The 18,273-nt window shown below is 41.8% G+C and overlaps 1 protein-coding gene across 2 annotated transcripts in view; it reads left to right on the plus strand.

Moving 5' to 3' along the window:
- The window catches only part of rb1 (retinoblastoma 1), a 199,872-nt gene that overhangs the window by 142,079 nt on the left and 39,520 nt on the right, over positions 1-18,273 (plus strand). For both annotated transcript variants that reach the window (XM_035432080.1, XM_035432081.1), the window contains 3 exons: positions 7,802-7,998; positions 10,756-10,871; positions 13,767-13,900. In XM_035432080.1, the coding sequence (XP_035287971.1) occupies positions 7,802-7,998; positions 10,756-10,871; positions 13,767-13,900 (447 nt within the window). The remainder of the gene's footprint in view (positions 1-7,801; positions 7,999-10,755; positions 10,872-13,766; positions 13,901-18,273) is intronic.

Genomic DNA, 18,273 nt, shown 5'->3' on the forward strand with positions numbered 1-18,273 from the left:
TGGATAACTTACATAATGAGAACCTGTGTTCTATCGTTGTTCCAATGACCTTCATGGTATGCGCTTATTGTACATCATTTTGGATAAAAGCCTATGCCAAATTACATTCATTCATTCATTCATACAAATGAATGCAATGTAGTGTAACAAGACAGTTAACATTAGTGAGGCCATAGGCCTTGAAATTGCTGGCTCTATCCCTAATCTGGTGATTACGAAAGTTAGCAGCCCCATCGTATTGCCACCGCAGTCCTGACACTGACTAGCGACCACCTCTAAAAACAAACAGTTCCTTTTCCCCCGGCCTATGATAGCCAACTTAGTTTCAGTGGCTAAAATACAACACACCTTGGGACACTGTTCTTTGTAAAACATGCCACTAATTTCCTGGCAGCAGCTGTAGGGGATCAGCTGATAAAAACTGGCTATGAAGACAGAATGTTCTTCACTGCATAAAACTTGAAGGGAACAACAAGCCACACCGTAACCACACACCCACACCCTGAGTCTTTGGAGTATGATAATTTCTTTTCCCAATATGAAGTTATTGCTGTTGTAAACACATGCATTTGGGTGGGATTCTCAGGGGACCAGTGGGACTTGCAGTGATTTGTGCAGTAGACATTTAGCCTACTGTTAGTGTGACTGGGCAGTCATTTAAAAAAAACTGCCGGCCCCAAAATTATTTGGTATTTAATTTCTATAAACATTAACAACTGTTTTGACAATCGAAAGGATTAGATAAAGGATATCCATTCATGGTTTCCCCAGAACAATGCAATCTCATACTTTCTTTTGAGCCAGTGAATAAAAGGCATACACACCTCTTAACAGTTGTTAACATCATGAGCACAAGCTGTAGTTTTGAGCGTTGCAGCAAGGGGAATTAATTCAATTAAATTAAATTTTAATTGTTTACCGCTTTATACATAGAACTGTCACAAAGACACTTTACAGAGTAGCAAGGCATTATTGCAGGTAACAACAGGATGAAGCCATCTTCTTCGATTTGTGCTTTTTTCCACTTGGTCTTTCACAACTGTCCTGGATCGCCCCCTTGAGGGCTCTTGAGGAGGGTTTGTTACCTCCTCTTCGACATAAGAACACACATGGAGTACGTACAACCCTGCGTTTGCAGTGCGTCTGCCTGGTTTTACAATAATGGTCATAAGATTACATTACATTACATTACAAGCATTTGGCAGACACTCTTATCCAGAGCGACGTACAACAAAGTGTATAACCATAACCAGGAACAAGTGTGTTGAAAACCCTAGAGGGAAGTACAGTTCCAAATACAGGGTGCGACCGTGTTTAACTTGGACCCTGTAGGTTAATCTGATCAACACAAACAAAAGCAGCAGCAAAGCAGTCTATGCAAATAAGAGGTGAGTCTTCAGTCGTCGCTTGAAGGTGATCAGGGTCTCAGCTGTTCTGACCTCCACGGTGAGGTCATTCCACCATCATGGAGCCAGAACAGACAGGAGACGTGACTGGCGAAGAGAAGGAGGTGCCAGGCGTCCTGAGGTAGCAGAACGGAGGAGTCTGGTTGGCATGTATGGTTTGAAGATCTTATGGAGGTATGCTGGGGCTGACCCCTTGACTGCCTGGTATGCTAGGACCAATGTTTTGAATTTGATGTGAGCCATAACAGGCAGCCAGTTGAGGGTAGTGAGCAGGGGGGTGACGTGGGAGTGTCTGGGGATATTGAAGACCAAACGAGGTGCAGCAAAAAAACTGGATGAGTTGCAGGGGTCTGATGGCAGATGCCGGAAGGCCAGCCAGAAGAGAGTTGCAGTAGTCCAGGCGGGATAGTACCATTGCTTGGACCAGGAGCAGAGTTGAGTATGTGATGAGAATGGGACGGATTCTCCAGATGTTGTACAGGAAGAATCTGCACGCCCGGCTTACCGCTGTGATGTTCTTGGAGAGGGACAGCCTGTTGTCCATCACCAGTCCGAGATTCTTAGCACAGGGGGATGACATCACTAAGGTTTCCCCTAGGGAAATGGAGAAATCAAGGAGGGGAGAGGTTAGAGCATGAATGAAGATTAGCTCCGTCTTACCTGGGTTGAGCTTTAGGTGGTGATTGTCCATCCAGCTCTGGATGTCCCTCAGGCTAGCGGAGATGCGAGCAGGGACCTGTGTCCGATGGGGAGAAACTATACGATACAAAAAGGATATTTGGTATGATTGCCTGGAGGAGAGATGAGGGGATAAGGTCAAGAGCACAGGTGGTAGGGCGGTGAGGGAGCAGGAGGTGGGAAACAACAGAGTCTGTGAAGGGAAAGAATGTGGAGAAACGGGGAGGGCACAGAGAGGGGGGAGGTCGCAAAGGAGCTGCGGATGTCTGCAATCTTCTCATCTTAAGAATACTGCGAAGTCATCTGCGGCGAAGGAGGACTGAGTTGGGGGAGGAGGCGTGCTGAGGAGAGAGGAGAAAATAGAGAACAGTAGACTAGGGTTAGTAATAGAGTTATGAATTTTAGTTTGATAGAAATTTGCCTTAATGGCAGTGACAGCAGAAGAAAACGCCGTCAGGAGAGACTGATAGGATGAAAGGTCGGATGGGTCCCTGGATTTCCCCCACTTCCTCTCAGCAGTGCGGAGGCTGGCCCTGGAGGTGTGTAGGGTGGCAGACATCCATGGACTGGGAGGGGATGGGCGTGTTGGCCTAGGGACAAGAGGACAAAGAAAGTCGAGTGCTTTTACATTACATTACATTACAGGCATTTGGCAGACGCTCTTATCCAGAGCGACGTACAACAAAGTGTATAACCATAACCAGGAACAAGTATGACGAAACCCCTAGAGAGAAGTACCGGTCCAAGTACAGGGAACAACCGCATAGTTCAACTTGGACCCTGGTGGTTAAACTGATTAACACTAACAACGAGAACGGCAACAACGCAATCTATGGAAAAATAAAAATAAATAAAAATACAAGTAGTCGTTAAGACTGGCGCATCAACTAAGTCACCTATTAAACAGCTGCCTAGTTACACCCCTAAGTTTAGTCATTTACAGGGGGGGAAGGGAGGGATGGGGAGAGGTGCAGCCTGAAGAGGTGGGTCTTCAGTCGTCGTTTGAAATTGTTCACAGTCTCAGCTGTTCTGACCTCCACAGGGAGGTCATTCCACCATCGTGGGGCCAGAACAGACAGGAGACGTGTTCTGGAAGTGCAGGTGCGAAGAGGGGGAGGTGCTAGGCGTCCTGAGGTAGCAGAACGGAGGGATCTGGCTGGCATGTAGGGTTTGAGTGCTGAGGAGAGAGATGAAATTAGGGTGGAGGATGCAGAGTCAGTGGGGAGTTTGGAGAATGATTAAAGAGGGGGGAGGGAAGCAGTGACTCTGGGAGCGAGAGAAGAGGGTGAGGGAGTGGAGGTTACGACGGACTGTGACAGTGGGGGTGGGAGGAGGGGAGGGAGGATGGGGAACAAGCGGGAGGGAGAAGGAGATGAAGTGATCAGATGTATGCAGAGGAGTAACCGTGAGATTGGAGCAGTTCCTCAGGAAGATCTGATCTAGGAGGTTGCCTGCCTAGTGGTTTGGGGGCGAGTGTTGCAGGGAGAGGTCAAAGGAGTGGAGTAGTGGTAAGAAGGCAGCAGACTGGGAGACCTGTAGGTGGATGTTGAAATCTCCCAGGAGGATCAGCGGGGTGCCGTCCTCAGGGAAGGAGCTGAGCAGGGTGTCTAGCTCATCGAGGAAACTTCCCAGGGACCCTGGAGGATGATAAACAACAACAATATAGAGGTTAGTAGGGTAGGTGATAGAAACAGGGTGGTATTCAAAAGTGGATATAGACAGGTCAGCGAGAGGGAGAACAGAGAATTTCCAAGTGGGGGAGATCAACAAACCAGTACCATGACCACGGCCAGATGGGCAGGGGATGTGGGAGAAGGAGTAGGAGGACGAGAGGGTAGCAGGAGTAGTGAAGTTGTCTGGTGTGATCCAGGTCTCGGTGAGTGCAAGGAACTGAAGGGACAGGAGGGAGGCATAGGCAGAAATGAGGTCAGACTTGCGCGTAGCAGACTGGCAGTTCCATAGCCCCCCTGTGACCGTGAAGTTCTCACAGGGGGTCAGCGGGGGTAGCAGAGGTTGGAGAGGTTTCGTCATTGAGGGGGGCCACGTTGGAAGCGCCTTCTGAGGCGGAGAGAGCAGGCTGGAATGGGGTGCTGGCACACAGAACTGAGAGGGAGCGTCGCTCCGAGTGCGCCTATTTAACAATTGAATAACCCGAGTCAAATAACGCGCTGATTACACTAATTCACAGTCAGAGTGCCTACTAATAATCACAATAAGACCAAGTAGCCAATCTACCAATTATAAGCTCCAGATAGCAACAGATAGATACCTAACACAAGGAAAACACAAGGAAAAGTTAAATCTAATGCAGTACGCAATTAGCAATGGGATACTTAACCAACTCTAGCGGGACGGATTTCAGCAGCTGTACGCACCTGGATGAATTATACACTTACAGATTAGACTGTTAAAGTTTTGTGATGCTACAGCTCTCTAACTTCTTTGTCAGGAAACAGCTAAACAACTGCTGAAGTAACCACACTAAAGTTTATTCATAGACTTTACATTCTAGTTCTTACTCTTATTTTCTTTCCATCAAAATTTCTGCACACTGCTCCTTTTAGAGCTTTTAAGGTAGATGTGCCATTACAAGCTTCATAATATTCAACTTGGTTCAGAGCAGTATGTTTGTTCAGTATGCAAGTATGCTTGTTTCAAGAGAAAATTGAACTCTCATTATTAGTGTCCTCAGCACCTTGCCTCCTGCATTTAAGCACCTCTCACATGTTGAGCAGTTGGTCACTTTTTTGCATCGTGGGTTTTTGGATCAGCCAAATTAGAGATCACCGACCCCACACTGGCATGAGTATTGCCTGATATGTATCAGTGGCCAATGCTGGAAGGAAGTGACACCATCAACAAGACATTACATAATTTTGTATATTATTGATAGTTGTGGAATTCACTCTCTTAGATGCTGTCTTCATGCTCATCATACCATTTCATTACGTCTCATAGCTTGAGACTGGGATCATTATCATCCTAGAAGGGACCACTCCCATCAAGATAGAAATACTATGAAAGTGATTACTCAAAAGGGCTTTGGCATTAAGTACAATGAACTTTTGAGTGAACTTTCGTACAAATATACAGTGGGTTTTTTAATTTAGCAAATTTATTAAAAAAAAAAATTTTTTTAAACTAAAATCACATTTACATAAGTATTCAGACCCTTTACTCAGTGCTTTGTTGAGGCACCTTTGGCAGCGATTACCACCTCGAGTCTTCGTGGGTATTACTCTCCAAGCTTGGCACACCTGTATTTGGGATATTTCTCCCATTCTTCTCTGCAGATCCTCTCAAGCTCTGTCAGGTTCGATGGAGAGCGTTCCTGCACAGCTATTTTCAGGTCTCTCCAGAGATGTTCGATTGGATTTAAGTCCACGCTCTGGCTGGGCCACTCAGGGGCATTCACAGACTTGTCCCGAAGCCACTCATTTGTCTTGGCTGTGTGCTTAGGATCATTGTCCTGTTGCAAGGTGAACCTTTGCCCCAGTCTGAGGTCCTGAGCGCTCTGGCACAGGTTTTCATCAAAGATCTCTGTACTTTGCAGAGATTCATCTTTCCCTCGATCCTGACTAGTCTCCCAGTTCCTGCCGCTGAAGAACATCCCCACAGCATGATGCTGCCACCACCATGCTTCACCATAGGGATGGTATTGGCCAGGTGATGAGCGGTGCCTGGTTTCCTCCAGACATGATGCTTGGCATTGTAGCCAAAGAGTTCAATCTTGGTTTCATCAGACCAGAGAATCTTGTTTCTCATGGTCTGAGAGTCCTTTAGGTGCCTTTTGGCAAACTCCAAGTGGGCTGTCCATATACCTTTTACTGAGGAGTGGCTTCCATCTGGCCATTTTACCACAAAGGCCTGATTGGTGGAGTGCTGCAGAGATGGTTGTCCTTCTGGAAGGTTCTCCCATCTCCACAGAGGAACTCTGGAGCTCTGCCAGAGTGGCCATTGGATTCTTGGTCACCTCCCTGACCAAGACCCGTCTCCCCCGTTTGCTCAGTTTGGGTGTGCGCCCAGCTCTAGAAAGAGTCCTGGTGGTTCCAGACTTCTTCCATTTAAGAATGATGGAGACCACTGTGTTCTTCGGGACCTTCAGTGCTGCAGAAATATTTTACCCTTTCTCAGATCTGTACCTCAACACAATCCTGTATCGGAGGTTTACAGTCAATTCCTTCGACTTCAAGGCTTGGTTTTTGCTTTGACATGCACTGTCAACTGTGGGACCTTATATAGACAGGTGTGTGCCTTTCCAAATCATGTTCAATCAATTGAATTTACCACAGGTGGACTCCAGTTAAGCTGTAGATCTCAAGTATGATGAATGGAAACAGGTTGTACCTGAGCTCAATTTTGAGTGTTATAGCCAAGGGCCTGGATACTTATGTAAGTGTGATATTTCAGTTTTTTGTTTTTAATAAACTTGCAAAAAGTTTGCTTTATCATTATGGGACATTGTGTGTGATAGATGAGAATAAAATTTCATCCATTTTAGAATAAGGCTGTAATGTAAAAATAACGTGAAAAATGTGAAGGGGTCTGAATACTTTCCGAATGCACTGTATTCTTCAGTATGTAATATTTTGTTGCATGGAAACGGTATGACATGTTACTACTATGATTACTCTCGCACATGTCAGTACACAGTAAATTTAAATGAGTATTTTCCATAGCATTTCCATTCCATGCTAACAGCTAGGGCTGTTAGTTAGCCCCCAGTACAAATGTGCTGAGAATTATTAGCAAAGGCTAACAGTCGTTTCATGTGACCAATACAAATATAACTATCAAAAGTATGACAACGTAAATATTTTAAATGTTTCATGTAGTAATATGTATATGTTCGGCGGGGCGGCGGTGTTGTATAATGGATAAGAAGTTGGTCTTGTAACCTAAAGGTAGCAGGTTCGATTCCCCAGGGGACAGTGCCGTTGTATCCTTGAGCAAGGTACTTAACCTGCATTGCTTCAGTATATATCCATCTGTATAATTGGATACAGCGTAAATGCCATGTAAAAATGTTGCGTAAGTTGCTCTGGATAAGAGCGTCTGCTAAATGCCTGAATTGTAATTGAATTGTTCATATGTATCCTTCATGATTCCTATTGTTCTGACCCACGCTGCAGAGAATTTGCTTTAGCCATGATGATGAGTTGGAAAAATGTGAAATCTTCCAAAAATCGACGAAAAAACAACTACGCCTCAATGAATGCTTGTACATTACTGCATAATGTTATGATTCAATGCACAACGCACAATGCACAACCACACATGCAAATACACGGGGCTCTCACTCTGTAATACAATTCTAATAAAACATTCCATATATTGTTGGAAAGCTTGGGCTGTCTTCTACACAATAAATGGGGTTAATCCATTAAACCTTTATTTTTTTATTGACCACAACATTCTTACTCTGTATGAACGACCTGCGTAATAAAATAGGCTGTATTGCAATGAGAAAAACAGATGTCATGAAAAACAGATGCAAATCTGTTAAAGCAGGAAGATCATTTCAGACCTGGCAAAAACACAGGACTTGATGATGATTACTGCATGTTCAGTTCAGTTAAATTTTATTTGTATTGCGCATTTTACAGAGAACTGTTACAAATACGCTTTACAGAGTAGCAAGGCAAGAAACAGACCAAACAGCAGGCCTGAACCCCCAATACCAAGTGTGTGTAAGTGTTTCCCTTTTTTGGTTTCAGGAACTGGAGGGTTTGGGGTTGCTGTGGAAACTGATCTCTCGTTCCCCTGGATCCTGGATGTATTCCAGCTGGTCGCCTATGACTTCTATAAGGTGATTGAGAGCTTCATCAAGGCAGAGCCAAGTCTGAGCCGAGACATGATCAAACACCTGGAGCACTGTGAACACCTGGTTATGGAGAGCATCGCCTGGAGAGGGGTAAGTGACTGGTATCATGGTCTGGTGTGCAGTTGGATGGTGAAGCGGCAGGGTCATGGGTAACTCACTGAAAGGTGCTTTACAAATTTTATTATTTTTTAATTCTTAAAATAACACTGACGAGAACATACCATTTAGCCCAACAATGCTTGTCCATTTACATACAAGCTAGATAGTATCTACTGGGGAAGCAGCCCTGCGAGGAGCTTTGTCACCTGTTGTGTGCTAGTTAGGGGTCCAAGCAGCGAAGCTGGTGGAACCCTATTGTATCTGTTAGGATTATTATTAGGGGTCCAAGCAGCGAAGCTGGTGGAACCCTATTGTATCTGTTAGGATTATTATTATTCTTTTTTCCACTAAAAGTGCCTGAGGCTCAGCAACCATAATTCCTAGAGCAACCAAATTTGGTAAGTGCGTTCCTATGACCCCCCACTACTCAGGCACTACAAATCACCTATGTCGGCCAGATGGTCGGCCAGATGGTGGCGCTGTAACAAATGGTCATGCTTAAAAGGCTATAACTTCCACACCATCAGATCAACACAAAACTGTGCTATTGGGACCACCTATGTCCGGCATATTGTTTGCCCGCCATGTGGACTTTAATATTAGTTGCGGCGCGGAAATGCTGCAGCTCTACATCTAAGTGTTACGACATGCCATCTAAGTTCCTTTACGGCAAGCGACGAGGAGACATCCGTGGTGACGCAACTAAGTAATCCGACCCCATCGGGTCTAGTTTTTATCAGTGAGGGGAGGGTCTGAACATCGGGGAAGCAATGGAAGACAGTGCCAGCCAGAGTGCATGCTAGGCTACTAAAAGTTTGTTAGTAAAAGCTTTTTGAGAGGATGAATAATTACTTTTCTTTGGCATGGATCCATGTCCCTTTTGAGTCTGAGTGGTCATGTATTGTCTTGGACAATCCGTTCGTGAAATATACGCGCATTTGTGATGCCTGAGTACCTTGCAGAATAGCTGTGCGTAATATCACACCTGTTCTTTACGGCATTGTCGCCCTTTTTAGTACAGTTTGGCTTAATTGACAATTCATTTATTCAGTAGGTGAGAGTATAAGCTTTCTAACGATGTACAGCATGTCTGATTTTGCTTTTGGAATAGCGTTTTATAGGTCAGCGTAACTGAAAATCTTCTTATCGCATTTACTTATGCATTAACTGTGGTAGCAGTAAAATACGCTGCACATAATGAAAGGTTGTGAACGATATTTCGTAATTTCTTTGGAAATAGTATTATTATTGAAAACTTCTGGACATAGCTAAGCCATATATTTGCTGATAGACCTATCTGACATTGTTTTCTGGAGCAAAACAGAAGCAGATAGGACTGTATCATTGATGTACTGTCTCTGTCTCTATCTACTGAACACAGTTAAAATTTCATCATTGCTATGTAAGTATTACTGCGCAAAATATTTTGGTTATATGCGTAATTTTAAAAATGCAGTGTCTTTACTTAGGTTAGTGGTATTATATAATGTGGTTATTTCACAGTAATGTAAGCGTTAGTTAATAGTGTAATAGTTTTTGTGTTGCATGCAACAGTGATGACGAGAGTGTTGGAACATTGCCAAAACGTGGTGGATGGTTGAAAATTGTTTTCATATTGTCCCATCTCCATCCGTCATTATGCTGAGAAATAGCTAAACCATTTTTATTGATAGTATTTGAGTTTCTCTGCAAACGCGCGAAAACACGCTGGTATAATAAAACAATGATGGTTAATATAGCCTATATATATAGTCCGCTTCGTTCCGTTGCTACCATAATATAACAAACTTTCTTGTGTGTACAGCTGCAGTTTCTCGCTGCATTTACTAATATTGAATATAAACAAAAGACGCAATTTATGCTGTACTCTGCCAATGTCAAAATAAATAATACAATAAATAGATTTAATAGGAGGGTTTTATCGTCTGCTTACTGCTCATTGTTCCAAATGAGGTGATGGCATGTGGTACGTGGTAAAATTTGGCGAATGTACATTAAACGGCATGGCCATAATAATTTTATTATTATATTTATGTTGCATAAATCGTATAGAGAATAATAGTGGCCCTAGGATGGACCCTTGAGGTACCCTAATTTTACACAGGAACGTGGTGGATTTGAATTGGTTGAACTTGATATCCGAACAATCAGAGTCTAAACAGACAAGGTCTACCAAACATGTTGTATGACATGGGACCTTTAATTTGGATGTACGTATGGATTTTTTTCTTCAGTGATACATCTTATGTTTTGTTCTTAAATTCAACCATGATGTTGAAAAGCAGCTTTAGTGAGGGTTTTTTGAGTAAAGCAAGTGTAAAGTGGATTGTGCTTCTCTGCAGTGACTCAGGGTCTGCGGGTAAAACATACAAGCCTTGAAAGGTCACACACATGCCAGAGCCTGGTAACTAAGGCTACACACACACCCCCATTTGAATCACCCAACAACAGCCCAGCTTTCATATGATCATCAATGACCAATTTGACACAATGTGAATTATTTGTTTTAGAAAATTGTTGGATTCCTATTTACGTGTCACTTTTCATATGTGGTTGTATTTGTTTGTTTTGTGACTTTTTAGTTGCTCTTTAATTATAATTAAATCTATGAAACTCTGCTTGAATTGTTTATAGGACTGCCATACATACAGCATTTAAAAAGAAATGCTTAGTGGTGTATGAGAAGGTGTAGGGTTCTGGACTGATGATTTCTGTATATAAAATGAACCTTCTCCCTCTCTGTCCTAGGACTCCCCACTGTTTGAGCTCCTGCATCAGGCCCGGGAGGAAGGGCCAGGGGAGCAAGCTGAGCCCCCTGCAACCCTAAACCAGCCACTGCAGCATAACCACACAGCTGCTGACCTGTAAGTATTGCTCCACTATACTGCTCATGCTAACGTCCCAAAATAGTGCTACAGTACACACTATCGCTAATATAAAAACCCCACAATCCTGCTAACATACCTCAGTAAAACTAATGTCCCCTGTTCCTACTAAGAGTTCACAGCACAGCTAACCCTGGCACCCACAAATAGCTGTCCCCACCAAACTAACTTGATTTGAAAAATTAATTGAGGTTTTAATTTTAACATTATGTACCTTTTTCAGTTCAGCAGTTGATTTAGCTTCTCACCTCCCCAAACACTAGCCACATCACGCTTTCTGAGAATTATTAAACACTGGATCACCCTTGGTGTGAAGTCTGAGAAATTAACTCTGTGTGCGTGTGTGTTAGGGCAGCATGATTCATTGAATTCATTAAAATTTCAGTGTTGATTCATGTTTATCTGTGATGTGAATCACATTTTATTTGATACCAAGCATAAGTTTACTGCACGACAGTTCTGGCACTGTATATTCCACCCTATTAGAGTGAAGAAATAAAGTGCCACAAATGCAAGTGTCTAGGCAAAAAATCTATAATGAATTTGCTCTTTTTTAGTTTGCAATGAAATACTGAGAGATTGCATGTATACACCAGGCTAAACTATACATGTCCTGGATCAAAAACGTCTTGACCAGAAGTTCATATAATCTAAGGGTGGATATGTAGAACTACTAAAGATCTACGAAGCAAAATCTAAGCAAGTGTACACAGCGTCTCCAAATCTATCCAAAATGTCTAAATTATGCATTGCTGTAAATCACAACATAATCACGTATTTCACTACAAATCAATTGTTTTTGACTCAAGAAACTCACGGTTGCATCATTTTCAAGTGGGAATTACAAGCTGTATTTCTATACTCTACTCTCGTATGTTTTCTTGTATGGGGATGGGACGACATGAAAACAATTTTCAACTAACCACCACGTTTTGGCAATGTTCTAACTTTCACGTCATCTCTTGTTGCATGCATCACTAAAACTACTAAACTACCAATGAACGCTTACCTTACAGTGTGAAATATCCTCCTCATAAAATACCACTAACCTATGTAAAGAAACTCAATTTCAAAAATAACGTATATAACCGAAATATTTTGAGCAGTAATACTTGCGTAGCAATGATGAAATCTTATCTGCGTTCAGTAGATAGACAGAGAGACAGTAAAGCAATGATACAGTTCTATCCGCTTCTGTCTTACTCCAGAAAACAATGTCAGCTAGGACTATCACAAACATATGGCTTAGCTATGCTCAAAAGAAATTACGAAAAATCTTTGACGTTTCGTCAGGTGTCTTTTACTGCTACCACAGAGTAAATGAGTAAGTGAATGCGATGATGACACAACCTTCAGTTACGCTGAGCAATAAAACGCTATTCCAAAAGAAAAATTAGACATGTTGTACATCGTTAGAAAGCTTATACTCAGCTACTGAAGACATGAAGTATCAATCAAGCCAGACTGTACTAAAAAGGCGACAATGCCGTAAACAACATGTGTAGTATTACGGTATTTTGGAAGGTACCCAGGCATCACAAATGCGCGTATATTTCACAAACGGATTGTCCAAGACAATATATGACCACTCAGTCTCAAAGGGGACATCTCGCTTAAAGGTAAGGTTGTATATTTATTCAATATTTAGTCCCAGATATTGACTGTAGAATGACATGGTCTCATTTTTAAAAACTTTTCCCCCTTTATTTTGTTATTCAGTGAGCAGCATTTTCACTGCTGTATTGGCATATCCTAGGGCTGTTGTCGGGTTTACCTTGTTGCTATGACGGAATACGATTTTTTAGTGCTGAAAGAACATTTTTATGAATGCCAAGATAGACAATATTGTCCATTATGTCATGTGTGGGGGGTGTAGTTGTAGGTGAGACTGCAGGGAGGGAGTGCGTGTTAAATGAACGACCAGAGTGACAATGGTGGCGCTGCGAAACTCTGTATTCAGCATAGTTGTCGTGTATTGTCTACTAATGTAACTAAAACAAAGTGTTTCTGTTTTTAACTTTGGTTGCAGTAGCCCTGAATGCCTGAGTTCAGCAACCTCAGCACGCCGGCGTGCCGACCACTAGGGGCTTTGCGCTAAGAGGTTATAAGTACTGATATCAAAATTACACCAAGTTACAATAAACAGTTACTGGCTACCTTAGCTAACACAAATGAAACATGCTGTATTCCAAACCAATGCTGCTACTGAATGCTTCCTAAATTCTTTCAAGTAAGTTGGCCCTGTGTTTTTTAATCTTACCATGTGTAGAGAATGTGGTCATTCTAAAAATGTGTCATTTTGAAGTGTGAAATGGCAATCATTTCTAGTGGGAATAATCTTACTGAATAATTTCAGCCGTCTCATGAATAAAGCCCAATGCTTCATTATCTGAGGCTGTGGCCTTTCCCATGTTACCATTGAAAATGTGTTTCCTCGATTAACATTAGTATGTGCAGAAAAAAATATTATAGGGTATTTGGCATTTTCATTCACTGCTACAATTATTCTGTACCTCTGTTGCAATCATACCGACTAGGTGGTATAAATGTAACATCAGATTGCATATATGTTTTAAATGTATCTGAGTATATTAAGTTATGAATGTTATTGAAACGGCTAATGACTACTGATATATCAAAGCTGTTTTAAGTAAAATTTTGCAGAACTAGGACAAATATATTTAAATGAGCAAAATCCGAAAACTGCGCGGTTCACTGATCATAGAACATTGCGAGTGTGCGTTATCTAAAATTGCGGGGCTGTGTCCGACCCCAACTCCCCCCAACCCCCCACCCACCCGCCCATAATTTGAGAGAGGTTAATAGTTAAGAGGAACTTTTTGACAGAAGTTTTCTTTCTCACCTATCCCATAGGTACCTCTCTCCCCTACGCCCCAGCAACCGGATGTCCCCTGGAGCAGAGGCCCAGGCCATACCCACCCCGCATTACCCTACACAGGCCCCCCGGCACCCTAGATCTACCTCTCTCTCTCTCTTCTACAAAAAAGGTAGGTGACAGAGCATGGCTTCTCTGTAGTCAGCACTTCTTCTGCTTGTGAACAAAGGGTCCAACTATGGAAGGAAATAAGTTTCAAGGTTTGAATTTAAGAACAGATTAAGTTTAGTAGATTTTTAATTTTCAACTGTGAAATTTATATATTTGAATTTTTAACAGGACATTCAATACATTTGAATTTAATCACTTTGTTTTTAAGTTTTGAATGAGCATTTCAGCAATTTCACTTCCTGAAATTGAAGTTCCCAAAAATTCAGGTTCCATTTTTCCAATTCCTCAAATTCTCAATATTGCCTTTTATCAGGGTGATGCCTCTCAGAGTATGGAAGTACAGAAGAGGATAGATCGTGAGGTTAAACTGGCGAAGGTACAAGGGCAAAGTAGTTCCACGTAGTTGTGGTAATTACGCTCAACTTGATAATGAAAACAATGACTGGGATGCAGCCCAAAACTAAAAATATGATTCCAAGAGCCAATTTTTATAGTTCTAATGTTGAATTTGCTGATGGATTGAATAACTCTTACCTGTGATTTGATATCCATGATTTTAATGATTAATTATGGGTTCTAAAAACTTTTTATGATAAGGTTTAAATTGATTATGATAAGGTTTTTAAAACATTCAGTCAGAAAGAGTCTTCGTAGTGCCAGTTGCCAAGGTTAAATCCCCTAAAACCCTGAATGACTACAGACCTGTAGTCCTTATCCCACTGATCATGAAACCCTTTGAGCACATTACGGGTGAGATAATGGCCAAGATTCAGGAGCAATTAGAACCTCTTCAGTTTGCTTATAGGGTTAGAAGAGGGGTGGAAGACACAACTGCCACTCTTCTGAACTATATCCTTAAGCATCTTGAGGGTAGCACAAATTATGCTGGACTTAAGTTTTTTTTATTGTATTGATTTTTAAAAATTACTTTAATTATATACAACCACGTTTGGATCGACCAAGCATGACAAACTGGACACTAGAGTGTCTGTCTAGGAGTTCACAAAAATATTCTTTCTCCACCAAAAATTTTGTATTCCATCATAACAACAAGATAAAGGCAACAATTGGCTGAAAGTATGCCAAAACAGTGGTAAAAATCGCTGCATAGCTAAATAAACAAGTGAAACTCTTGCGTAATTGTACCGTGTCATTCTACTATCAATATGAGCTACTTGAATAAATAATAAATACACCATTACATGTAGAGATGTCCCTTTCAAGATTCTTTTGATATTCGCATTGGTCATAATCGATTACTTGAAGCCTTTCCTAATAATACTGAGCAGATTTGTATTGGAGGCCAGCGTTGTCAGAATTCATACCACTTGCAACAAAAATGAGTGCCTTTCAAAAGGTTAGTGCTGTTCTCTAGTGCAGACATTTCACATACTGCAGCATAAGCTTTCGTAGGTGGCTGAGTCTTATGTTTATGTTTCATGTACTGATTTGCCACGAACCTAGAATATTGCCAGTATGCTCCTGATGTAGCCTTCTAGAAACACATACATGACCGTACTATAAAATTATTTTGTAAGATAAAATGGTAAACTGCTCGCCAACATTGGGCGCGTTCATTAAAAGGCTCCCGCTGCGCTGGCTTCTGGAGCTGTCCACTCCGAATTAGTGGCATATATTCCTCATTGCGTAACTGTGGATGTAGCGGGGATGTATTAAATGAACATACACATTGGCTAGCTTGCTACCATCCTACTTTGCTACATGTTATCTAGCTAGAATTCTTAGCATAGCAGAACTAGCTAGCAGTTAGCTAACAGTCTGCTGAATGTGGGTCTGGTTAGTTAGTTAGCTAGCTAGCAGGCTTACTCATTGTATAATTTATCATTCTAGCATTTGACTTATAGACTATAAAACTTTCGCTTTGGATAAAAGCGCTATATAAATGCAGTCCATTCCAGCTGGCTCAGGTCTCAACAAGGAATCTTCATTCTTTGGCCCTGAAATTGATGATGATTTGCTACAGGTTACAGTAGTTTGCATCCAGGTTCTACCCCTTTCCCTGAATAAACCTCTGGTCCGTGCTCATTTCTACAGACTGAATTTTTACAAGCCTGAATTTGAGGCATTGGAATAATGGAACATGATTTTTTTGGGAGAGTGTTCAAATGCATTGAATTTAGTGGCAGTGTAGTATAATGGGTAAGGAACCTAAAGGTTGCAGGTTCGGGTCCCAGGTACCATTGTACCCTTGTGCAAGGTATTTAACCCGCATTGCTTCAGTGTATGCAGTATATCCAGCTGTATAAATGGATACAATGTAAATGCTATGTAAAAAGTTGTGTATGTCGCTCTGGATAAGAGTGTCTGCTAAATGTATTATAATTCCGTTTTAAAAACTGAAAAATGTTATTTTTTGCCTTTTTATTTTCTTCCATATCCAAGCCTGGTTCTGTTGAGGTCTGCTGTAAGGGCTGATAATTAGGGGTCCAAGCAGTGAAGCTGGTGGAACCCTATTGTATCTGTTCGGATTATTATTATTATTAGGGGTCCAAGCAGCGAAGCTGGTGGAACCCTATTGTATCTGTTAGGATTATTATTATTATTCTTATTATTTTTCTCTGCTAAAAGTGTCTGAGGCTCAGCAACCATAAGTCCTGGAAAAACCAAATTTGGCAGGTGGGTTTCTATGGCCCCCCACTACTCAGGCACTAAAAATCACCTATGTTGGCCAGATGGTGGCGCTATAACAAAGGGTAATGCGTAAAAGGCCATAACTCCCACACCATAAGTTAGATCAACACAAAACTTCATCGACCTATGCATCTGAACGTGCTGTACAACTTTGTCATTGGGACCACCTATGTCCGCCATATTGTTTGCCCGCCATTTTGACTTTTTAGTTGGGGCGTGGAAGTTTTCTCCGCTAAAATGTCTGAGGCTCAGCAACCATAAGTTGTAGTCCAACCAAATTTGGTAGGTCGGTTCCTATGGCCCCCCACTACTCAGGCACTACAAATCACCTATGTCGGCCAGCTGGTGGCGCTATAACAAAGGGTCATGTTTAACTCCCACACCGTAAGTCAGATCAACACAAAACTTCATCGACTGACGCATCTGAACGTGCTGTACAACTTTGTCATTGGGACCACCTATGTCCGTCATATGGTTTGCCCGCCATTTATACTTTTTCATTAGGTGGGGTGCGGAAGAGCTGGAGCTCCAACTCTAAGTGCTACGACATCTAGTAAACTTCTTTAGGGCAAGCGACATTCATGGCGACGCAAGTAATCCGACACCGTAGGTCTAGTTTTTAGCAGTGAGGGGAGGGTCTGAGCGTCGCGGAAGCAATGGAAGACCGTGCCAGCCAGAGTGCATGCTAGGCTACCAAGAGTTTGTTAGTAAAAGCTTTTTGAGAGGATGTATAATTACTTTTCTTGAGCCTGCATCCATTTGAAGACAGTATCGGGTGAGTTCGTTCAGTCTTTGAATCTGTCATTATGCTGAGAAATAGCTAAACCATTTTATTTATAGGTTCTGAGTTTCTGTGCAAACGCGCGAAAACACGCTGGTATAATGAAACAATGACGGTAGCCTAATACATATATAGTCCGCTTCGTTCCGTTGCTACCATAACATAACGACCTGCTGCAGTTTCTCGCTGCAATTACTAATATTGAATATAAACAAAAGACGCAATTTATGCTGTAGTCTGCCAATGTCTAAATAAATAATACGGTCCATTTGAAGACAATATCGGGTGAGTTCGTTTAGTCTTTAAATCCGTCATTATGCTGAGAGAAATCGTATTCTCAATTTCATCTCTAAATTGACTAAGTTTAGGGTTGTACCTAGGTAGTTGTTTCGTAGGTGACTTAGTCTTAACTCGTCTTAACTGTTGCTTGTATTTTTGCATAGACTGCGTTGTTGCTGTTCTTGTTTGTGTTAGTGTTAATCAGTACTATGCGGTTGTTCCCTGCACTTGGAACGGTACTTCTCTCTAGGGTTTTCGACACACTTGTTCCTGATTATGATTATACACTTTGTTGTACGTCGCTCTGGATAAGAGCGTCTGCCTAATGCCTGTAATGTAATGTAATATTCCGTAGCAACAAGATAAACCCGACATTAGCCCTAAAACATGCCAATACAGCAGTGAAAACGCTGCTCACTGAAATAAACGAGACAAAATTTTTTTTTTTTATTATACCATGTCATTCTACAGTCAATATATGGGACTAAACATTGAATAAATATACAATCTTACCATTGGTTTTACGCGTAGTGATGTCCCTTTTGCGACTGAGTGGTCATATATTGTCTTGGATAATCCGCTTGTGAAATGCTACCTTCAAAAATAGCTGTGCGTAATACCACACCTGTTGCTTACGGCGTTGTCGCCCTTTTTAGTACAAT

The sequence above is a fragment of the Anguilla anguilla genome, chromosome 9 (genome assembly GCF_013347855.1).
Source record: "Anguilla anguilla isolate fAngAng1 chromosome 9, fAngAng1.pri, whole genome shotgun sequence".
NCBI lineage: Eukaryota > Metazoa > Chordata > Actinopteri > Anguilliformes > Anguillidae > Anguilla > Anguilla anguilla.